This window comes from Aspergillus wentii (assembly GCF_001890725.1).
Source record: "Aspergillus wentii DTO 134E9 unplaced genomic scaffold ASPWEscaffold_6, whole genome shotgun sequence".
In the NCBI taxonomy this organism is placed as follows: Eukaryota; Fungi; Ascomycota; class Eurotiomycetes; order Eurotiales; family Aspergillaceae; genus Aspergillus; species Aspergillus wentii.
In genome coordinates, this window is record NW_024467837.1 from 994,518 (window position 1) to 1,017,887 (window position 23,370).

At 48.9% G+C, this 23,370-nt stretch overlaps 6 protein-coding genes across 6 annotated transcripts; 2 read left to right on the forward strand and 4 right to left on the reverse strand.

The window, feature by feature from the left end:
• Positions 1–596: 596 nt before the first annotated feature.
• pksP (polyketide synthase alb1) lies at positions 597–7,275 on the reverse strand (the record flags this gene model as incomplete). Its single annotated transcript, XM_040828595.1, has 5 exons — positions 597–2,285; positions 2,343–3,098; positions 3,152–6,586; positions 6,644–6,935; positions 6,989–7,275. The coding sequence occupies 5 exons, from the start codon at positions 7,273–7,275 to the stop codon at positions 597–599; spliced, it is 6,459 nt and encodes a 2,152-aa protein (XP_040686672.1).
• Positions 7,276–8,916: 1,641 nt separating this feature from the next.
• On the reverse strand, positions 8,917–10,986 carry abr2 (laccase abr2; the record flags this gene model as incomplete). Its single annotated transcript, XM_040828487.1, has 6 exons — positions 8,917–9,979; positions 10,036–10,161; positions 10,215–10,385; positions 10,438–10,608; positions 10,676–10,731; positions 10,789–10,986. The coding sequence occupies 6 exons, from the start codon at positions 10,984–10,986 to the stop codon at positions 8,917–8,919; spliced, it is 1,785 nt and encodes a 594-aa protein (XP_040686673.1).
• Positions 10,987–13,046: 2,060 nt separating this feature from the next.
• On the forward strand, positions 13,047–17,656 carry ASPWEDRAFT_159333 (putative SH3 domain protein (Cyk3)). Its single transcript, XM_040829764.1, has 3 exons — positions 13,047–14,053; positions 14,141–14,254; positions 14,327–17,656. Exons 1-3 carry the CDS (start codon positions 13,475–13,477, stop codon positions 17,570–17,572), a joined length of 3,939 nt encoding a protein of 1,312 aa, XP_040686674.1. The 5' UTR covers positions 13,047–13,474; the 3' UTR covers positions 17,573–17,656.
• A 526-nt stretch (positions 17,657–18,182) lies between these two features.
• On the reverse strand, positions 18,183–19,984 carry ASPWEDRAFT_601047 (putative exopolyphosphatase). Its single transcript, XM_040838497.1, has 2 exons — positions 19,834–19,984; positions 18,183–19,778 (listed from the first exon to the last, which is right to left on the reverse strand). The coding sequence occupies exon 2, from the start codon at positions 19,734–19,736 to the stop codon at positions 18,261–18,263; it is 1,476 nt and encodes a 491-aa protein (XP_040686675.1). The 5' UTR covers positions 19,737–19,778; positions 19,834–19,984; the 3' UTR covers positions 18,183–18,260.
• ASPWEDRAFT_43041 (uncharacterized protein) lies at positions 19,896–22,184 on the forward strand. Its single transcript, XM_040835936.1, has one exon. The coding sequence runs from the start codon at positions 20,293–20,295 to the stop codon at positions 21,952–21,954; it is 1,662 nt and encodes a 553-aa protein (XP_040686676.1). The 5' UTR covers positions 19,896–20,292; the 3' UTR covers positions 21,955–22,184.
• A 494-nt stretch (positions 22,185–22,678) lies between these two features.
• ASPWEDRAFT_601095 (uncharacterized protein) lies at positions 22,679–23,341 on the reverse strand. The gene has a single exon (XM_040838498.1). The coding sequence runs from the start codon at positions 23,140–23,142 to the stop codon at positions 22,720–22,722; it is 423 nt and encodes a 140-aa protein (XP_040686677.1). The 5' UTR covers positions 23,143–23,341; the 3' UTR covers positions 22,679–22,719.
• Between the last annotated feature and the right edge of the window lie 29 nt (positions 23,342–23,370).

Consider the following 23,370-nt stretch of genomic DNA (forward strand, 5'->3'; position numbering starts at 1 on the left):
ATCTGCAAAACAACATTTGTCGATTTATTTGCTTTTGTTTTTTGATATCATTCTCTATGTGGTGACCCAGCATTGATTAAGCGCGTTTAAATTCATTATTTCTTCACAGAAGATTTGTTGTTGAAGGCTCTAAGGCGTAAACACTCTTTGCATACGATGTAGCAGCTAAACTGAGCAATTTTATTAGTAGTATTTAGTATCTTACATCTCATCGATATGGATTGCATCATGGAGATATATTTTAGTAGTTGAAAAGTCCCCGTTGAAACCAGAGTGATGAAGGGCCCTTTTGCGATCTATATATCTACAGAATGACATACTACCGAAAAGCCCTTTCAAGTAAAAGAATGTATTATTAGATATTAACCCATAAGTTAGTTGTTAGCCTATTTAGACTTAAGAAATATCATATGATACACGAAAAAGTGCTAACATCATTTGCAGAGCACTTTTTGAAAAGCAATAATAAGAATGAAGACACCAGAAGATGATTAAAGATGGAAAAACTGTACCCCGAAGTGAAAACAAGAAAAAAAAAAAAAAAAAAAAAACTCCAATAAGAAAGAAGAGTGAAAGAGTGAGAAACGAGGAACAGCCTAAGCGGTAAAGGCGTTTGCAATGAATGTAGCCAACTCCTTGGCTTTCTCGCCTCGTGTCATGGTGAAGTGGTTTGCTCCTTCCATGACAGTGATGCCGCCGATGTTATCCGGCCCTACCAGTGTGTCCCATTTGTTAGGACCGAGTTCGGTGCGGTTGTTAAGGAGCCAGATCATTTCTCTTGGATCCTCAGTGCCATCCGGAGGAGGACCGGGGCGAGGGTCTCCTGGTTGACAGCATACACCGTCCTTCGCCCAGACAAGATAGGTTTTGGGGATCTTCTTGCTCAATTGTGGATCAGAGAAGGGGAAGGGGGATGCCTTGTATGCATCCAGGGAGTCGATGAAGGCCAGGAAGTGAGGAAGCAGCCATTTCGGAGGGGGCGCCTTGCCTTCACCAAAGAGACCGATTGAGTCGAAGAAGCTGTAAAGACGAGGTGGCAGCTTCTGGAGACCAATGGGGAATGGTGTATCAAGGAGAAGTAAGCGATCGACCTTCTCGCCCTCTTCGAAAATGAGCTGTCGCGCAGCATCATACGCGCAAATTCCTCCTGCTGACCATCCACCAAAGTTGTATGGCCCTTGGGGTTGGCGCCGACGGATTTCTGCGACATAAGGTGCAGTGAGTTCATCCAGGCTGAATTTAAGGTTCTCCGGTGTCTTCATGTACGGGCAGTTCAAGCCATACACGCAGACATCGGGAGAAATCCCGGGGATGGTGGCATAAGAGGTGGCAGAGCCAGAGCCATCGGGGAACAGGAATAGAGAGTAGGTAGCTGTCTTCGGGCTCCCTTGCAACAAGATCGACGTCGCGCGGGGATGTTGAACTTCTGAGACCGGCCCGGTTTTCGGTTTCATGTCCTGGATGGTCTCTGGAAGCCTAATTGGCTCTTGAGCTGGAGCTGGGGCAGGAGCTGTCTTGGGCTTCAAGTCAAGTGCAGTCTCAATGTCATCGAGAGTTTGGTTGTCAATGAAGAAGTCTCCATGTAGATCCATGTCTAATGTCTCCCGGATCCTACCAAGGACAGTGAGCGAAAGAAGCGAGTCCATTCCCATCTCACTTAAATTAGCACTTCCGGTGATATCCTCGGGCGGCACACCAATCTCTTCAGACAAGATGGTGCGAATTTCTTGCAGGGTGCCGTTCTGCTCAACCTGCATGACCTTTTCATTAGGAGGCGAGAGCAATCCAGGGGACCCTGCACTCGAAAGCTCGGTCGAAGGAGTGGCACTGGACTCGAAGCCGGAGTCAGGCTCGCTACCAGATCCATCGCTGCTCTCTGAAGGACTCATCTCGGTCACAAGTTTCTTGAAGTCCTTGATGGTCGGGTAGTCCATGAATACGGAGGAGTCCATGTCCAAATCCAGCTCTTCACGGTATCTACCAGTGACTGTCAGAGAGAGGAGCGAGTCCACGCCATAGTCTGCAAAGACTAGATCGTCAGACATCTCAGACTCGGACATTCCAACCTCCGATGCCAGGATGTTGAGGGCGCGGACGACCACGCTGGGTCCGGCTGAAGCTTGTTTGACAAACGACTTGGAAGGCACAGGGGCATTTGGACGACCTTTTCCGATTCCTGCGTTCGACTTCTTGGTGTCGATGGGCGCGGGGGTCGGCTTCGCAGCTTTGACGCCTCCAGCAGGTGGAAGAACGGTATCAAGAATCTTGCGTGCCAACGCTTGGAACTGATTACCATCCTAGATTAGTAACCTGATAATTCGTAGATAATTAGAATAACATACCTTAATACCCCCATAGACAGCGACAATATCTTCGCCGTCGAATATGTAGACATCGCCTGACCAAAGCGTGTTCTGCCAGGGCTGCATTCTCACATAGGTGCGATAAGTGACATCGGGCGAGAACTTCTTCAAACAACGCATCGACTCCCATCCGTGATTGACAAACACTTGGTTCTTGGAATCAGTCGTATCACTGGCGTTCATTATGAAACCAGACAGATGACCAAGACTGTCAATCCAGAACGGGTTGCGATGGAAATTGCCTGGAGGAGCCTGGAACTTGACACGCGCAGTCGCTTCATGCTGGTCGCTGTCAAGAATGACCTCTTGCATTGACTTAAAGTTTTCATCGTAGTCAACCAACGAAGCAAAAAGCTTATAGACCATTCCGCGCTTCATCCGGTGAGCGTCACCTGTTTCCGAACTTTCATGGAGTCGATCAATGCTTCTCTTGATCAGATAAGAGTATCGCTTCCACTCCAGCTCTGCGGCACTGCAGTCAAAGAACTTGACGAGACAGTTTGCATGGTCCATAACCTTCTTGCCATCCGAGTTCACAGAGTACACCTGTATCGAAGCGTTTTTCTCGGCCCAGTTCGCGGTAGCGGCAACCCGGAAGAGCTGCTCGCCACCCTTGGCAATGAGAGGCTTGAAGACTGTCATATCGCAGACATCATATCCGACTCCCTTCAACTCAGGCTTGTACTTCTCGACCAAATACTCTCCGAGTGTTTGGCCAATATCGGCGTACAGAGACTATATGCTAGGTTAGAGTGGACAGGATCGTCAGTATTAAGGGACGTACTCACTGATGGGCAAAGAGATGCGCCATTGACCTTGTGGCCAGCAATGACCCGACTCAACTCGGGGTCAGAAATGTCATTCTGCACAACAACAGTAGCCGTTGCTCCTTCGTCACGGGTTTCAACAATCTTCTGCGCAGCAGTCGTCAAGTACGGAGACACAGGCGCAGCTTCCACTGCGGGAGTCACAGGTGCTCCCTTTGTGAGGCAGAAGTTATTGGCGTATGGGATCCAGTAGTTCTTGAGATCCCACTTGTAAGCAGGGAGCGGAAGCACTTGGTGACTGGAGCTAAAATCCTGGTGATATTCCTTCCAGTGAATATCGATGCCGGCTAAGTAAAGAGCAGAAAGGCTGTTGGAGAGGATCTTCCAGGTATTGTCATCTCGGCGAAGAGATGCGACAGTAGTCGTCTGAGGTCCCAAAGTTGCCTTGACCATTCCAGAACAGATGGTGTGGGAGCCAACCTCAACCCAGAGTGTCTTGTCATTCATCAGCTTGGCATGTCGAGTAGCTTCAAGAGCACCAAGGAAGTTGACGGTCTCTCTGCAGTGTCGTGCCAGATACTTGGCTCCAAGGATGTCAGAGTTGGTCTCAGTAATGACTTCTCCCAGCAAGGCTGAGACAAACGGAACCGAAGGCTTGTGGAACTTCACGCCTTGCGAGAGCTCCTCGAAGCTCTCGAGAATGGGGTCGACTTGGGCAGAGTGGAAAGCAAATGGCACCTTCAATTTTGTCGACTTGAGACCCTGAGCAGTAAGACTCTGGGATAGTTCATCAATGGCAGCATTGAGTCCGCTGATGACAGTCTCCCCAGGCCCATTGACGCAGGCGACCTCACTCACAGCATCGTCGAGGAACTGCTTGACCTGCGCAAGCGAGGCCTTGACAGCAAGCATGGAATGGGTTCCAATTTGGCACTGCTTTGTGAGGAGCTGCGCCCGACGACCACAGAGGTAAATTGTATCACTTGTTGTCAGTACACCTGCGGTGTTCAGGGCAGCGTAATCTCCAAGACTATGACCAAGAATGAAAGAAGGCTTCACACCCAATGAAATCCAATAATCAGCCAGAGCCATTTGCACGCAAGTAGTTCCGACCTGAGTAACGACGGGGCTCAATTCCTCGACCGGGACACTGCCATCGACCAAAGGAAGAATGGAAGGAAGCCCTTGGCTGAGACCAATACAGTCCAAGTGTTGGATGTTTGTTCGGAACTGAGAACAGTTTTCATAAAGCTGTTTGCCCATTCCCGTGTACTGCGCACCCTGGCCAGTAAAGACAAATCCTATGCTAGGAGCTGTAGCAGGAGCCGGGGTGATATTCTCGCGGTTGGCGGAGGCCATTAAAGACTCGCTTATCTCCTTCAAACTGGACCCGGTAGCAGTGACTCTGAATGGATGATGCACACGGCGGGCAGTCGTGGTGTAAGACAAATTGGCCAGAAGGCTGGATTCGTTCACATTGAACGACTTTCCTTGCTCCTCGACATACTTCACGAAAGCGTTGAGGTTGTTTTTCAGAGCACTCTGTGATCTTGCGGACATGGCCACCGTGTGCACGGATCGAGGATCTTGGGTTTCCCTTTCTCCAGGAACTGGGCCATCTTCCAACAACAGAGCGGTGTTACCACCGGCAGCGGAGAAGTTATTCAAAAATACTCTCCGTTTTCCGGATTGTGGTCGGTTCCAAGGAGTCGGTTGGAAGGCAATGTGGACATTTCGCTGCGCCAGATCTGTTGGGAAATTGTGGTTGATCTTCGTCTTGATACCACAGTGTGGGGGAATAGCGTTGTTTCTCATCATCAAAAGAACTTTGACGAGGGAAGTAACACCAGAAGCCGACTCGCCGTGTCCGACATTTGCTTTGGCAGAACCAAGGTGCAAGGACTGACCTGGTCCACGGCGGTAGTCAGGGGCGAAGATATCAAGGACGGATTTCATCTCGACAGCATCTCCAGCTTGTGTACCAGTGCCGTGCATCTCAATGTAGCTGATCTCCTTGGGGTCGACATTGGAGTCATTGAGAAGTTTGTTGAAGATGAAGGCCTGGGCTCCGACGTGTGGGCGCGTGATAGACACTGATTCCGCAGAGTGGTTGGTATACGCTCCACTAATAACTCCAAGAATGGGGTCATTATCAGCCTGGGCATCCTCGTATCTTTTCAAAACAACGGTCCCCACACCGTCTGCTCGGCAATAGCCATCAGCGGCATCGTCAAAGGTGTTGCAGTTTCCAGTAGTGGACAGGAAATGACCACGGTCGAGACCAGCATGGTTGTCTGGGTTTGTCAAGACATTGACACCACCGGCCAAAGCCGAGTCGCAGTCATTTCTCCAAATGGAGTTGCAAGCTAGATGGATTGCCGCAAGACTGGAGGAGCAGGCCGTGTCGACACTGACACTCGGACCGCTGAATTTGAAGTAGTAGTTGATTCGTCCTGGCGTGAAAGCACGGTTGCCGCCTGGGATGAAATAGGTGTCGATATCTTGACCACTGTTGATCTCACGGTAATCGTCACTAGTCATTCCATAAAAAATACCGACCCGGTCTTTCTGAGTAGACGGGGTGCTGTCAGGGACGAAGCCCGCCATTTCTAGGGCTTCATAGGCTGTAAGCAAAGCCAGTCGCTGTGCAGGGTCTGCCTGAAGGGCTTCACGGGGCGACATGTTGAAGAATCGTGGATCAAACAGGCCAGGCTCGTTGATCCAGCATCCATAAGGAATTTTGCTGGTGTTTCTTGTCTTGCCAGTAGGATCAACATGCGCATGAACATCCCAGCGATCCGGGGGTACTTCGCGGTGAACATCGAGCCCCTTGTGCAAAACATCCCAAAAACTTTCAGGGCTTGGAGCTTCTGGAAACCGTCCCGACAGACCGATAATAGCAATCTTGGAGTGCTCAGATTTCCCAGAGGAATTGATACCATCGGCAGTGTGGGGGATCTCTCCAGGTCCGTTGTCAATCTCGACGTTGGAGACTCCAGCCTTTTTCAAGGCCGTGTGCAAGCTCTGAGTTGCAGTGCTCGACACTGGAATTAGTTTGAATTCCTCGATGCCAGTTGATTTCAGAATTGACGAGCACGAGTCTGTGACCTGGTCCCAGCACAACTGACGCAGGAGAATCTCCTCGAGTGAAATTTTCAGAAGCGCTTGTAGGCTGCTTGCCTCAATAGGCTTGCCTGTGTTGCTCGAAAGAACAGGAATATGGGGTTTGTAGCTTGAGAAGGCTTCTTGCGGCCAAGTCTCGAGGATTCGGTCGATATCTCGAGCATCATACAAATGCTGCGCATGGTACGGACCATGGATTGGTGCTCTCACAGGCTTGTGGTCCTTTGAGAGGCTATCCTCAACGAATTGATCAAGAACCATTGGGGGAGCGCTGATGGTAAGCCTATTGGCGCTTACTGCGCTAATATAGGGCCTCGAGGAAGGAGGAATTGCCTAACGAAGTCAGAAGTCTCTTCCCAGGGAACGAATACTATGGATATGCAAACTCACCTTGCGGGTGCAAAAGTCGTTAATAACATCCAAGGCATTACTTTCCTGGACCCCTGTGACGAGAGTAGACCAACTCGGCGAAGTCGATTTACTCGAATCCACAAGCTCCCGGACATTGAGGACACAAAGCCCGAGACGAAGAGCAAGAACTACAGTCTCGACCGCCGCTGGAATCAGCTCTCCGACTGTTTTCGACGAGCTAACAGCCGCAGAGGGCAGAAGCCCGGTGCACAGGCCAATAATGCAGCTCTCGGAGCCCGAAGGATACGCATGGCCAAGATCTCCATAGTGGCTACCACTTGTCAGAACAAATTCGCAGAACAATCACATTTTGGGGTCTCTTACTTGATAAAACAACCCAGTTGGTAGATGCATGTCAATGCGCTCTCCAAGGCAGGGTTAGGACCAGATTCACGATATCTGGCTAGCAGGTCGACTGTACTGGTGAACCGAGGGAATATCTTTCTCTGTGAAGGATGAAGCTTGGTGATCTCCTGGCGCAATGCATAGAAGCATCTCTGGAAGAAAGAAGTTACTAGTGAGTTGTTCTTCGCTTGCAACAGACGACGCAGACCGGCATCGAAATCGCCTGTCTGATCTCCGAAGAGATAGACTCGACGTGTTCCCTCCATCTTAGGGGGAAGGCCGTTCGTCAGTCAACTGTCGCAGAAATTTGAACCTTGGACCAGGACAGGAGAAACTCTTTGAACAATACATCCTTGCCGGGAGGCACAACTTTTATAAATTAAGCTGCCATTCCACTGGGAGGTGGAGCCATGTGCTGATTCCAGCAGGTTATCACATCGGCAGCGGCCGAAGGGGTGCTCTCTTGGCATGTGTACATCGAATGGCGAGGCCAAAGTGTGGATATCCACATGTAGAGGGTCACATTCCCAGTTGTTTCAGTTGTTCGAGATGCCTCTGTGAAGAAACTTTGGTCAGTGGAAGGCGATTTTCCTTGGAGGTGAGCAGGGCTGAATGGTACCGTTACCGTCAAGGACCCAAGACAACATAGGACCTGCCAGGAGATTTGAGTAAACAAATCTAGATTTGGTGTGTAAGTATCATAGAAAAGCTTGCAGAAAATCCATCAGTCGAGGGGAGGCTCTGCATTGGGAGCTTGGCTGCAGCTCGTGTCTCAGAGGACTTCCGCTTGCGGACATGACAGGCTTCGGTTCCCAGCCATTTGGAAACATCACGACCTTCGAAAGACTCTTCTCGATGACATAAAGAATTTTAGGAACCACACGGCTCTGAACCGACTGGACAGGTTTCTCGATGGAGCTATGTTGCAGCGATCGAGAGTGTCGTGCAGTAACGGTTGCAGCCGGGGCTTCCTGCGCGCCAATCACGTGCTGGCTACCTGGATAGACTCAACTACAACTCCATCCACAATTAATCTTGCAAATCCAATGATATGCTGATGATTGATAGATAACTGGAGACTCATACACAAGGGAAATGAATAAATTGGAACACATTTGTCTAGATGATTCTTCCAGCCACCTCTTGATATGCCAGCGAAAGAAATCTCCGAAAAGCCCTAAAAATAGCCACCACAACACCGATCTGGGGATCGATCGATTATGTTGCACTTGAAAACATGTAAAACAGGTCTTAGGAGCTCAAATCATTTGTATCAGCGAAAACTTTGAATTTGATGTCTTCAACACGTCATGACTCAGTTGGATTCGGGATACTGATGTTGTTTATAGAATCAGGTTTTAGAGGCAGTGTGACTGCGGCATGAACAGGACTTACTGTGATATTGAGCCAGATGGAATTAAAAATGTGTTTATTCAACACATCACAACGAGATTTTCATAATATTATATATGATTCCCTACTTTCGGTTTCCAGAAAGGGCCGTCGGATAGCTTGAGCTGTCAGGATTTTCACTTCGACCAAGGTTACATTCCGATAAGCAACACATCCTGAGTTCGAGTGGTAGAGCTCCGATTGGTTCTAGATTACGGTGTCACTACGACAAACCATGGATCACTATGAAGAAGTTTATTTCAGACAGATATGGTTTACAGGTTGCTTCATTATTGCGCCAGAAGTGCATGACGATAGCCATTCTCAACGAGAAAGCAGGCTTTTCAATTAAACTATCTTCCAATTCCAAGCGTATCGGGGAGGAATTATTAGGTTCTTAACAGATAGAGCTATTCACAACAGAAAATCATGGCGTGCTTGAACGACTAAAACACCGTAAGACAAATTATGCATCACCCGTAGAATAGGCAAGGGGATTTACATAGAGGCGCCGATTAGATAGCGTACTCTGGTGGCACCTGTGGCCAGCTTTCGGGGCCATCAAGTAGAGCAACACCCATTCCATTACCCAAGTGGGTCTCAATGTGACAGTGCATCAAGAAAGGGCCTGGGTTGACAACGGGATACCTGATGAGCATCCAAGCGGGGCCAGTAGGACCGTTGGATACGAAAGTGTCTCTCAGCTGAGGGTGCTCAAGCTCAAAAGAGTCTGGCTGTGCAGCGATTGCTTCATCGACAGTGGTCCAGTTGAAGAACCCAACACCAAATCCAATGATGAAGGCCTTGTTTGAATGCTTGTGGATGACATGAGGCGCTTGGATCGGGGGAGTGTGAGGAAATACTCCCAGTTGCAGAAGGACATCCACCCAAGTTCCGTTCTTGGTTGAGATAACAAGTCGTTCTGGCTCGTACTGCTGGGCTGACAGATCATGCAGGATCGGGTGGTCATAATTGGCCTCAATGTCGTAGAGTGCACTGCCTTCGAGAGTCCACTGGTACGAGCTGTTCATGCGGCCCATTGTCAGGTTGATCAACTGGTCGGCGTGTTGAGCAATGGGAATGTGAGGGTATGGCCACAGGGTCTTCAAATCCAGTGGGATAACGTCGGCAGTTGTGTTCTGTCCGCCATAGTCAACGTAGCCTTTCGACTCCCCGAGATCTTGCCCCCCCTTATATCTCATGGTTGCAAACGCAGAGATGATCTGATCACCGTTGGTGTCGGGAACTCTGATCGTGTAGTCCTTGGGTGTTTTGTCGAGCTTGACCATGGCCGAATAACGTTCACCGTTGAACATGGACATCATGTGGACAAGCTGTGGCTCGATATAATGGCCGTCAACTTCGTAGATCCACATTGGGTGCTCGTCAATGGACACAATGAGTGACTTTAGGGATGCTGCGCTGATGAATTTGAAACTTGCCCACCCATCAGCGGCATCGACCTCAATGACTTCCTTTGGCCCGTCGGCTGGGACACAGCCAGAATTGACTCCCGCAGGAATCTTCGACTCATCGTTGGGGAAATCACCCTGTGTCTTGTAAATGTTAGGGTAGCATCTGACATTTGAGTTAGTTATTGTGTTGGAAATTGTCATATCTTGTGGGCGACTTACCCTTTGTCTGTCAATGGCTGGTTGTCAATTGCACCCTTGAGATAATCGGTCTCCAAGCTGGCAATGAAGTCTTCTCCCGGGCAATAAACACTTCCTCGACCATTGATCAGGATACTATCCATGCAGCTGCAAATCTACCGTTAACAAGGCGTCCAAAGTTTTTCCAAAAGGTGACATACAAAAGGTCCATTCCACTGTCGATCTGAATTGCCTGGAACTCTTCTGAAGTCAAGTGGGACCAATCAGACAAAGTCATAAGATTGGGGTTGCTCTCTGCCTTGTGCATGGCTTCCAAGTCCTCGGTATCATTTGAGATCAAGTGGAAAGGGTTTGGAGTCCCGGGGGCAGGGCTGTTGACATGTTAGTGAATTTCCGAGACTCGAGGAAGACAAATGTTCATACTTGATCCAGATCGGTCCATAAAGTCCATCCATCAACGTCGTCCGAGCATGGGAGTGATACCAGTAAGTTCCATATTGTGTAGCTTTCCATTTATAGATGAACGAGTCTCCGGGCTCGATGGGCTTCTGCGATAGCCCAGGTACTCCATCCGACCAGGGAGTGTTCAGCATCCTATAACAGTTAGTACTTCCATGTACAAGGCTATGGCTGCCCACTACGGGAAGACTGAGATACGTACTCAATTCCATGAAAGTGGACAGTGACCTGGAAGGGCAAGTGGTTGTAAACGTAAAACTTTTCATGGTCAGTGAATTGTCTTCAGTCGGAATGATCTAGCAGGTAACGATATACCTCGACGTCATCATATTGGTCCAGGATCAACGGAGGACCGGGAAACTCTCCGTTCATGAAAACCATCTCGCGTGGATTGCCATTTGTCGAGCCTGTCTGCCAGGTCAAATCCAAGTCAAACTTGACCAATTTAGCCAACGCTGAAGGGAGTAACCCAGCGCCAAAGAGCGCCAGGAGAGACTTCTTCAACAAAGCCATGTTGCTGAAGGGTGTTGTTCTCGGCCACCAAAGCAAAGTAAAGATCGTGCGTGTCGATACTTCTCAATGACCAACTCGAAAGAACAAAAAGGTATAGAATTCCAAGTAAACTTAGTGCAGAATGTGAGGGCAAGAGAAGTTAATATAGATTTTAATAGTTATTCCACAGTTTTTTCATATAGAAACATCGATGAAAACAAAAATTCCGCGTCATTGGTATGGTGTTTTGCTGGCGTGCCGATAACAGCAAAACACAAACACACACACTAACATTTTTGACATACTCGTTCAAATATGGAAACACTGCTTAATTCTTGTCTGAGAATGGAATTTTTACAGAGTGGCTGGGATCTGGAGAGGTGTCGCACATTCCTGCTGTCCAGTACAAGTTAAGAAATGATACCAACAGGGATATCAATTTGCTGGATGCATGCAGAAAGATTGGTCATTGATATCTTTAGCTCTTTTGTCCAAGCTTCGCCAGCGAAGGTATAATGGAAATGCTCCGTATAGAATGCAGACTCATAGAGTGTCGTCCTTGAGTAAGTCAATTGACAGAGTCGGCAGCCTGAAAGACCACACACTGCGCTGACAATTTGACAACTATTATGCACACTGTGGGCCCTTTATCATACCCCACAGCCCTGGGAAATGGTGAAGGGTTCGCAATGTGGATATTGCTTTCTTCAAACCCTTGAACTGCGATAGCCTAAGTTAGTAACCATATTACAATAGTATTCTCTTAAGGAACAGAGCCACAGGAGGGCTGGGTGACGACTGTGTCCTGAATCTAAAGCATTATAACCCGTACTCCCTATTCGTGAATACTTGCTGATTCTTCTGATTTTGTCTGCTCAATGGAAAGTAACGGGGTACCGCAGAAAGCGCAGGGGGCTGGAGTATCGGGAGCCTTCGGCAAGGGATGTATCCGCATCCGGTAACATGTTTTTAATGATATGGCCTTCGCAGTAAATCCCTTCGTAAGGTACGGAATGTAGCCTTGGCGAATGAAAGGATTAGGAAATCGATGGGATCGTATCGACCGCAAACTATTTGGAATACTTTACGCATTAACGTAGAATGGTATCTAGGGCCAAAGGATATGGTAGAGTCCATGCTCAAGATCCCTATACAGCGCAAGGAGTCAATTTATCGAAATCAATCAATTGAATTAAAACAGATTTAACTTTCTCGGACTTTTCAATACTTGGCTAAATTTCGTATACGGTGGGGATTGAATGAATGATTGTTAGTCAATTAAAATCCTTCCGTGAGCTCGTGTTGCAGAAAAGGTCCGTTAGATGTCACGGCTTCTGAGGATTCTGCAGAAAAAGATCATGAGTCAAATCTGCTGTCAGTCTGTTGTTTAAAATATTGGCCGGCTGTCGGACTTGCAGTTGAGATTTGAAAGGAAACGCTTCATTTCAAGCGTGCATTAGTCCCATTGTAATTAGGCCAAATGTCCTCCCTGCACCGGGGGATTGCAAAAGTAAACGCTGCTTGTTGAGTGGCTTCCGTTCAGTGCCCCTAGGGAAAAGTATGAAACCCATAGTGGGGCAGGCTCTCATTATGCTTAACTTTCGTTGGTTTTAAAGTACCATTTGTTGAATAATAAGACACGCCTTGAAAGGTGACTCGGTATCGGATTCAGAATCAGAAACACCTGTTCGTCTCAGGATCCATCGCCAGTTCACGAATGGCCAATCTGATTGGAACCCCATTCACTCATTGTCCATGGAAAGCTGTGCGGGTAGCGGAAGACAACCATGGGTCGAGCCCTATGGAGATGTCAGGAAAGTCGGCGAACTGGAGAATATGAAAGCATCTGGTGTTCTGATAGTACTATCGAGCTGTAATCTGATGAGATCACCCCCAAAACGATGAGCTTGAGATGGTACGAGATGGAACGAGGTGGGCTCGTGATGAACAGCCCGAGGGTGGAGGAGAGCGAAAGACAAAAGGGGGGGCAGATCGATCACGGGACTGTGCGCATTAAGCTTATCGATAAGCGCCGTCCGCACGTAAACAAAACATCCCCAGCGATTCATTCGGGTCTCACCGCCGGCCATCTCTCGCTCTCTCCTCCTCCTCAATCTTCCTCTCGCTTTACTGGCGCTTCTTCTCACCCTGGACATTCAACCCTGCCGTTGATCATATTGGCACGGGTACGTCTTTCGGTTTCTTCTTTTTTTCCCCCAAATTTTTTGCACCTCTATTTTTGTTCTTTCTCGATCATGTTCCCCTCGCTATTCTTACGCGGGTCTTGATCCAATCTATCGATCGCTACGACCGTGCGCCTCTTCAAGGCTCGCATTCCTGATCAATACATCCATTACAGCCATACCTACAATTCATCCACCTCTCCGCAAACCAATATTATTCCAATTTTTCCAATTGATATAGGCCTGGATTTGTTTCTCGCGGCACTGTTCGGGTTTCTATCGGTTTCGACGGTCGTCATTCCACGAGCTCTTGCAGTCCGGCCGCCATGGCGCCCGCTGCCCCTCAACTACCCACACGGTTTCCGTGCTGGTGTCGAGCTGTCTACTCATGGGGAGGAGAAACAAAACGGGATCTGGGTTTTGTGGAAGGGGATCTCATCGAGTGTTTGAATGCAGGCGACGGGCAATGGTGGATGGGTCGGTTACGGCGAGATAGGCGCATGGCGGGACTCTTTCCATCCAATTTTGTTGAGGTCCTCGGGGAAGATTTCGTGCCTGTGAGTCAGACCACAAGCCAGATGATCAAAGCGAGCCCATCTCCGATCACCAACCCGACCTCCGCTCCGAAGAAACAGAAGACGGTCTTCAGGAAGCCCTTTCAGGCTCACAAGGAAGCTCTGGCCCCCTCCGCCTCTGCTGAGCTGGCCCGCAGTTCAACCAATGTAGCTCCAGCCACCAGCTCAATTCCACAGACACCCCCTCGTCATGGCTCCCTGCCTCGGAGCATCAAGCCTCTGCGTACCCCCGCAACTGCCGTCAAGAACCACAGCTCTCTGACCAGACCTTCGTCGCGATCAAAACCTCCGTCTCGTGCGATATCTCCACGACCTCCCCAAGATCCTGAAGTACAGCAACCTGTGCCAGCCAGACACAATTCCACACAGCCCCGATCATCCCCCTCTCGTGCGGATTCTCCCCGTCCGACATATGAGCTTGAAATGTCGTCGCCGGTACCAACCAGATCGAATATCCCGCTATCCAGGCCCCCGTCTCGTGGAATTTCCCCTCACCCGACATACGAACCCGAGATTGCTCCAATGGCCCTTGTCAGACATAACCCCTCTCGCACCCGGCCTCCATCCCGTGGGCCTTCTCCTCAACCTATGTATGAGCCCGAGATACCACCGCCCGTCCCAATCAGGCAAAATACCTCCCAGCCTCGGTCCCCGTCCCGTGCAGTTTCTCCGCATCCATTTTATGATCCCGAGATGCCACCCCCCGTACCTATCAGAGGGAGTTCCTCGCAGCCCCGGCCTACATCCCGTGCAGTTTCCCCTCGTCCAATGTATGAGCCTGAGTTACCTTCGCCTACGGTTCCCAGTAGGCAGCTCATGACGCTGTCCAGACCCGTATCTCGTGAGATCTCTCCACTTCAGCTTCAAGATCGTGAAGAATCTCCACCTCCCCCACCTCCTCCCCACCGGGTGGCTGTCAATCGTCCGCCATCACGAGACCTGCGCCTTCCCGCACCTTTTGACATGAACGATCGTTATATAACCATGTCACGGACACCCTCTCCAGCTGCGCGATCAGATGTCAACGGGCACACCCCATCACCGCTTCGAGATGCTATGGAGGATGTCATGACTTCATTGGAAGATATGGGGATGCCTCGCGAGACTCCATCGCCCTCACCGGAGCCGGTATTTAATAATCCTTGGTCACCCGACGCTTATGACAGTTTTCGAGGCACAGCACCCAAGCAAAACCCTCGTCGACCGTTGACATCTTTGGGATTCGATGGAGATAAAGATTATCAATACAACACCGTCCCAGCCCCGGCCCATAGAAACAGTATCTATACCCACGATCACTATATGGATGGGCCCCCGCAGCTCAACAATTACGTGCAGAGGATGGAAAGTCGACTACGGCAGATGCAAGAGGATCGGAGAGGGTCGGAGGATGTGCAATTTTTAGACAACGACGAAGAGGAGGCACCGCCGCCGCCTCCGAAGAACGTTCCATATCATGGGAGACATAACTCTATCCCAGCTCGATATCCATATATGGGGGGTCGGAGGTCCGGACAAGACATAAGAGGAGATATTCTCAATCGATCATATACCAACAAGTCAAGCACTACTAATTCCTCCAGCGGTGTACAGAGCAACGGCACGAACGTGACAGCAAGTACAGAAAGGACCAGCCAAAGTTTGATGAGCGGACCGTCAGCCGGTGGGTTTAGTGCAACCAGTGCAGGAAGCTATGCCAGGAGAGGTCCTGCGGCAAATGAAAGGCCAAACACAGCCATGGATACATTTCGCTCAAGGGGTTTCAGCGATGTTTCGCGAGTGCCGAGACCTGAAACACCTCTTACGGGCGTCTCTTATCATTCGAGTCACAACAGCTCACGACAAGGTGCTTCATCAGCTATTCCCTGGTCCTCCCCCGGGAATAATTCCGCAGAGTCTGCTGGCATTCTCGGTGGCCTCGCTACTCCCAAGGCTAAAAAACATGGATTCTTCAAAAAGATCTTCGAATCGGCAAAAACAGGAGCAGCTAGTGCTAGAAGCAGTATTGCCGTTGGTCAAGGTCAGAATGGTGGATCCTATTCTCCAACAAAGGGCCGGCCAGTATCCCCGATTCCATCCCCCAATGCAACGCCAAACGCGGCTCGCGAAATGGGACTTGGTAGCGGCGGTGCTATAGATTGGGTTCAAGTACGGCGTGATGTGAACCGGGCGAGCTCCCCAAGCCGAAATGAGAGAATCGAGAGGGCGGAGCGATGTCAAATGATGGACCATCCCGTCATTTACGCAGTGGAAGAGTTGCATGAAACTGCTGAGGGTGATGAAAGCATTGATGGACTACCAATCAATGAACCCACAAATTTCGCTTCTGCCAATCTTACTCTTGTCGACAAAAGCGCTCGGTTTGTCAACAGCCTACCTCCGATGACAAATCCCATGAGTCTTGCTCAAGGGTACATTTGTCGACCATACAAGAGCGATGTCCAACGACTACGTGCGATTTTCACGTGGGTCAGTGAGAAGATCTCTTGGGATGACCCTGTGGAGGAGGAGATGGATGTCGATTTAAAGAGGGTCCTGCAGACCAAACGTGGTAGCCCCCAGGAAGTTGCCTTTCTTGTCAATGAGATGTGTGCGGCCGTTGGTCTACATGCCGAAGCCATTAAAGGATTTCTCAAACCCCCTGGTGAATTGCTAGAACTAGACAGTCTCTCTCGGCCAAATCACTGGTGGAACGCTGTCCTTGTCGATGGTGAATGGCGTATAATAGATTGCGCGTTGGCAAACCCTACCAACCCTCGGAGGAATCAGTATGTCACGAATCTTTCGTCAACGGCCGAAAGCTGGTATTTCCTTGCGCGACCCATGGAAATCTGCTATACCCATGTGCCCTTGTATCCTGAAGAGCAACATATTTGTCCCCCCATTTCACCAGATGTCTTATTGGCTCTTCCAACGGCCTGTCCGCCCTATTTCAAAATGAACATGCAGTTCCCCGACTATGATACTAGTATCATCCGGATCGAAGGGTTGGAGGTCATGCAAATCCGTCTCCTGGTGCCATTAGATGTTGAATGCGCCGCCGAAGTGGAAGCTCCCGCGTTCGCCTGTGATGCAGATGGTGATTTCTTTGAAAGTGGTGAGATTGTGCGCAAGCGTGCTCTTGTCCAGCCTGACTGGGTCTGTGGTCAAAAACGCTATACTGTCAAGGCCGTACTACCGGGCGATGAAGGACAAGGCATGGTCAAAGTGTATGCAGGCAAAAAGGGACTCATGCACTCCAGTCGAGATATCCCCCATCCCCTGGCGCTGGCACTTCCCATCATTCAAACTGGTGACAACCCACCATACGACTTTGTTCTGCGCCATCCAACTCCTCACGCTCAACGTCATGACTTGTACATCATGCAACCGCAATGCTCGAAGCTCGCCATCAATAACACGTTCGTGTTTGCCGTTCGCCAGCATCCCTCCTCACCAGCTTCATCTTCGCAGGGAGGCGAATCTAGTACAAATGGGCGTGTTTCTCCGTCTATCTTTGCCCGGCCTGCAAGTGCTCTGAGCATGGTCTCCAGCTCCGCCGGTGGTCCCAGTGCATCCACAGTCTCCAACGAATTCTCTGCCTCCACGTCAGCCATCTCGTCCCGGTCGGGCTCAGGAAGGGAGAAGCCCGCCAAGTTGGCTATTCAGTCACCCTCGGGTAAGATCCTGCGACTGACTCGCAAGGCAGACCACATGATCGGCTCCACGGATTCTGCTTCGGACGCTCCAGCGGACGGTAGTGTTTGGGAGACCGTCATCAAAATTGGCGAACGCGGCACCTGGAGAGGCTTGGTGCTGGCCGATCGCGTTGCCCGCTGGTGTGTCTTTTGTGAATGGGAATGTTTCTAACTTGTCGATACTTTATTTTCTTTTTGGTATCCGATGCACGACTATTACAAGTCTGATGCCCTCCGTTATTCTTGTTTATTTTCCTTTCTTGTCTTCAAATTTTCTCACGGCTTGCGAACAAAAGCAAAACTGCGTGGCCTTTTCTTTTATGTTTCTTTTTTTTTTCCCCTTTTTTTGTTCTTTGACATCAATTGCATCTGTCCTCATCTAATGCTTGCATTGCATCAATTGAGCCGGGATTTGGGACCTTGCATATTTGCATCAAATTTACCAAGCGATACACATGCCTTGGTTTAATGCTTTCCTTTTCATTATCAGGATATGTCTCTTTTTGATGGGCCTATGTGGATGGCAACATGAACGGATTCAATTTACTTGTTTGGAGTTATTGGGACTTTCTTTTGTTTGTGTGTTTTTTTGACCCTCCTCGGATCCGGAATCTTTTATCATTGTGTCATTGGGTCTTTTCTTCCTTCTTTCTGTGCATCATTTTTTTATCTCCTTTTTCTTCTTTATTCTTTTTGTCAGTGTAGCGTGGGTGTCTGTATTTATGAGCGGCAGACTAGAGCATAGATCTCTTTGTCTATATGATTTTAGAAGCTGAAGCTGAGAAAGAAATGAACAAACTGATAAATATGATCTTATGAATCCTCTTTATGTTCTATAATGTTGATTTAAAGACTTCCCTTCATTCGCATGCACTCACAGCCCCCCTTAATAAAGGAGCTACCTGTTTCCTACTCTGGGTTACATTCGTCTGTACCCAAACGCGCTTCCAGGCTGGAGCATCGTTGTTCAAAGTAGATTTGACAGCTTGGTTACCATCAGTACCCAAATCGATATCAAGGGACACCCAATCTTCCAAGCCGAGTTTAGAGGCTGCCTGAGCGACGAAAGACTCCAAAGCCTCGATAACCGGCCCGCCATGGGGGGCACAAATGAGCAACTCTCGACAAAATCGATCTTTACTATCATTGTCACCGGCGGGGCAGGTAAATGCGGTCATAACCACTGCAATATCCAGCTCTTGGTCGGTGGAAAAAGCGTACAAAGAATCCAGGAAAGACTGCGGATTCCCATCTGCCTTCTGCACGATCCACGGGATGGACTTCACGGTAGAGCAGAAACCGATATTGACGGGCTTGCCTCCCTTGGATTGCGGCAAGTTCTCGGTCCAGCACTTGAAGTCACGGCCGAGGATTTCATGGACCGTTAAAAGGTCGAGGCTATTCTGTTTTGTCGTGAAGACTTGGTTGTAGTAGGTTTCCTGGTTACATTCGATAAACGGGAACGAGTCGATCTTTGGTTGAAGGAAAGAGACGGCATTGGTGTCGGATTCGGTGACTTTGCTTTTATCGGTGAGGTTGGATGTGTCGATGAGGATGGCAGCCAGGGCTAGTTTGGCCACTTGGGCTTCCTGTATTGGTTTTCCTGCATCTTTTTGCGACAGGGGATCCCCCGTGTGGTTGTTCTGCCACAGGCCCAGGGATTCGAGTGTGTTGACCACGAGCGACGTGCATGAACCGGCCGGTTGTACAACCAGCGGCTGATGAGCTGGTAGGGACTCGGCGGACGGGAGGAAGTCCTCATTAACGTGATGGTCGATGCAGCCCACGACCGAAAAGTCTACGGTGGGGAGATCATTCAGAGAGCCTTTCCCCCGCTGTCCGTCCGATGATTGAATCGTCAAGGCGTTCCAGTCGACTAACGTAGCATCCGCATCTCGCCGTAACTGCGCTTCATTCAACTGCTGAAGATGCTTCGCAAAATCTTCCACGGTGATGATATGGTCGTGGAGCATTTTCCCAGCTGATTCAGGCGTATCATCCCACCCCTCGCCTTCGCTGGCGAAGGGGTTGTTCGTGCAGTGCCATAGGGCTTTGACGAATTCGGGCCTGAGTCTGCGCAGTTCAGGGCCAGATGGGACATTGGAAAGATTGATAAGAGGGACATGAGGTCGGGGATAGTCAAGGGGGAGTCGGTTATGAGCAAAATAAGCGTAGACAATTGCGGAGATCATCGAATCGAGATCAACGGAGGGATTGCCGACCACGTAGATAGGGGAATCAGCACGCGGTAGGGCCCCTGATATAAATTGAAGATGGGCATGACGGGCCTGTTTGAGAAATTGGAGAAGACTGCGCGAGGAATGATTGCAAGACATGATGGAGTTATCAATGGCTTGGATATCGAAAAGATGCTGAAGCTGTCAAGTCCCGTTTCCGGTTAGCGTTGCCACTTTAGGAAGGCAATCACCTGACCCCGGACTATGAATCGACCTCTTTCTGCTTTCTCGCACTTCCCAACTTCTTGATTCCACTTCATCAAGACTTGGTTCAGCTTCGCTAGGAATATTTGATATTGACACCGTGGTACTGTTCAGGTCGAGAATATGGATTATACAAGGCAAATTTATCGGCCCAAAGCCCAAAAGCAGGCTGAACGCGATTTCGCAGCCTTGTCTTGGGATCTCTGGCCTCCACTTTTGAATATCCAATCGATGCTGTTATAGATTGCCTTGAAGGATTTGGCCCCATTTGACCCTGGAATGGCTGTCAATCATTACTCTATAGTGCAATTGGAAGCATTGAATTCTGTACAGCCGCATGAAATCGTCCTGGAGGAGGTTTGGCCTCCCCGGGCGTCCACACTTCGACTTGATGGATCCTTTCTTTCTCTCTTTCCACTCCATCTTGTGTTTCCCTTTCTTCACCTTAATCATGGCGGCATTCCTGGTGTTTAGCTGTCTGCTTTTTGCACAGCACAGTCTTCAACAAAATCCTTTCCCATTAACCTGGTCCTCCACGACGTATGGCCCAGATGGCCCCTGGCACGCCGTGACCGTCCAGCTGGGCAGTGACCTTCAGCTAGTCGACCTCTATCCCGGTGGTAATTATGGCAGTACAGTGATGTCGTCGAGCCTCTGCACCAACACAAGCTTTGGATCAACCTGCTATGCGGACAAAGCCGGCACATACACGCGGTCCACGTCGCATTCATCGATCAATGGCTCGGCCAGCTTTTGGGAATCTTATTTGTGGAGCTATCCGGGGGAACGTGAAGTCCAGATTGTGCTGGATAGGATGACGATTTTCAATAAAAACGATAAACAATATGAGAATAATATCACTTTGTATGTGATAGACAACGCCTCCATGACCTACCCTGGAAACATCAGTTACCAGCCCAGCGTTGGGTTTCTGTCTCTGGGTGCACCCTCTGAAACGCTGAACTACCCCCGGAATAGCCAGACCAAGGGATGGTGGATCACGAGTCGGCTGTGGGAGGATTCGATAATTCCTTCCATTGGATACGGATTGCATCTTGGGTCTGCGGCCACGGATCCTCCCGTTGAGCCCTCTCTCTATCTGGGTGGGTATGATACAAATCGCGTGCTGGGCGAGATTAGCACCCAGTCCGTCTATTCGGGCGGCGGCAGTCTCAATGGCGGGCTGGTCATCCAATTGAATGACGTTGCTCTCGGTGTAGAAGAGGGAGACTCGCCGTTTTCTTTCCAAAACAAGACCAAGGCAGGTCTGCTGCAGACAAACGGCACCAGCCTTGGCTCCTCTCCTCAGCTGTCAATCAACACTATCCAGCCATACCTCTATCTCCCCACCGCTACCTGTGAAGCTATTACCGCCTATCTGCCTGTCTATTATAACACCTCCCTGGGCCTCTATATCTGGAACACATCTGACCCTAACTATGAAATAATTGTTAAATCCCCCGCCTATCTCTCCTTTAACTTTATTAAAGACAGTGATAATAACAAGCAACTCGAAATCAAAGTCCCCTTCGCCCTTCTTAACCTCACCCTTGAAGCCCCCCTTGTTGATACCCCGACCCGCTACCTCCCACTCGCCCATCACGATACCAACCTCGTCTTCGGAAGAGCCTTCATGCAAGCCGCCTTTATCGGCGTTAACTGGGGCGCTGATAACAGCTCTGGCACCTGGTTCCTCGCCCAAGCACCAGGCCCTAACCTCATTAGTACTCCGCATATTGAATCAATGAATGCAGGGACAGATAATATTACTGGCTCTTCAAGTAGCTGGGCAAACACCTGGTCTAGTTACTGGACTCCTGTTACTGAGACCTCTTCTTCCAGCGGTCAATCCTCCAGCACAAAGTCTAAAATCGGGGTTGGAGTTGGAGTGGGAGTTGGAATTGGCGGTGCGCTAGTTGTCTTGGGTGTTGCGGCATTCGTTCTTCGCCGTAAGCGTGCGGCGAGACAGCATGCAGTAGCCGTTCAGTCGCAGGATATGCTAATAGGATCTCAAGCACAGCATCCGAAGGAGTTGGGCGCGGGTAGAGAAAATATTCCTCCCGTGGAGGCGTCAGCTGATACGCAGCCCCGGCAGCGTCATGAGCTTGCTTGATTACCGGGGTTACTATTATAGATATATATCCCTTGAGTGGGTTAGGATGTTTATGATGACTTTGGCTTAAGGGTTTTTCTCCTGTACATATTAATACTTGATAACAATTGCGGATAAGGTTACGTGGTATTTAAGCTCCGGTTCTCCTATATTTCCTAGGTAGGGTACTAATGTGACATTCCTACTTGGTGAATAGTTGGGTGGGCGACCATTAGCGAATCCCTGCTGTTGTATATTTTTGTCTTCCTATGTTTGTTTCCATGTTTTACTACCTTCACCCAGTCAACTGGCAACCCCCGGATCAAGCTGACTTGTCGCTCAATTCAAGTTGCCTTCTACTCATCGCCTTGTTTGTCGAATTGAGTATTGGTTATAGAACTGATATTTATAGTTTAGAGCATAAGAGTATAAAATATCTAATTATAGTAGATACTTATAAGCCGAGTTATTTTCCAGTTCTACACCTACGATCAAGTATGGTTTAGCAGAAATATATATAGACCAAGGGAGATCTCTAAATACAAGGACGTAGACTCGGAATCTAATAGTATTATATTATTGTGTATAAACTTGTTTTTATCTGCTTTATAAACCTCAATTACTCGTCTATTCTATTTAAAAAGTTGCCTATACTAAATCTTGACCATCCTGTAACCCTGAAATGTGAGACAGAAAATGAGTAGAAGTGACTATCTACACTTGGCTAGATTGACTAAAGCCTCAAGGATCATCGGATTTGCTAAAGGTACATCTGAAGTCTCTTATTTAAACTAGTATTACATTCGGTACTGGGTTGAGACAGCAACGAGAAGAAAAAGAAACACCAGTCTCGCAGGATTTATATAAAGGACGACCGTAGATAAAGCAGCAAGGAGAAGGGGAATAGTATATTGGGTTGATAACCCCAGAACCCAGTAGAAAGAAAACATCAGGGGAAGACAACATACACCATACAGAAGCGGAGAGTGTCCAGCTCACCAGATCTCTCTCCATTGTTTCAGACACCGAACTTGGCAGAGAAATTTTGAGAAAAAAAAGTTGCATGGAACAAAAAACACAACAAGAAACAGACGACCACCCCTCAAACACGATATATAATGATACCCAGAGCGTTGCTGGTGGAAGAGAAACGAAAAAGCAAGATATTTCAGGGAAGAGAAACTTCATCAGCATAAGAAACACATACATGACAGAAAAAGACAAAGGTCGATGGCTGTCAGATCAAAACCCGTAAACGCCAGAATGCCCGTCGATATATCGACGGATGAATAAAAGCCCACACATGAGATAATTTTCCAGTCCGTAGTGGACATGACTGCATCGCTGCCGCAATCTAATCGTGAAATAAAGCGAGATAAGAGATAAAAAAACATGTTGACCGTAGTTGAAAGGGAACAATTGTCGTGTAGACGCGTG

Bases quoted from the DNA above. Each gene is read 5' to 3' on its own strand.
- ASPWEDRAFT_159333 (XM_040829764.1), top strand. From the start codon at position 13,475: ATGGCGCCCGCTGCCCCTCAACTACCCACACGGTTTCCGTGCTGGTGT. The intron at 14,054-14,140 runs GTACAGCAACCT...CCGACATATGAG, and splicing joins GACCTCCCCAAGATCCTGAA to CTTGAAATGTCGTCGCCGGT. The intron at 14,255-14,326 runs GTCAGACATAAC...TATGAGCCCGAG, and splicing joins AGATTGCTCCAATGGCCCTT to ATACCACCGCCCGTCCCAAT.
- ASPWEDRAFT_601047 (XM_040838497.1), bottom strand. From the start codon at position 19,736: ATGTCTTGCAATCATTCCTCGCGCAGTCTTCTCCAATTTCTCAAACAG.
- ASPWEDRAFT_43041 (XM_040835936.1), top strand. From the start codon at position 20,293: ATGGCGGCATTCCTGGTGTTTAGCTGTCTGCTTTTTGCACAGCACAGT.
- ASPWEDRAFT_601095 (XM_040838498.1), bottom strand. From the start codon at position 23,142: ATGTATGTGTTTCTTATGCTGATGAAGTTTCTCTTCCCTGAAATATCT.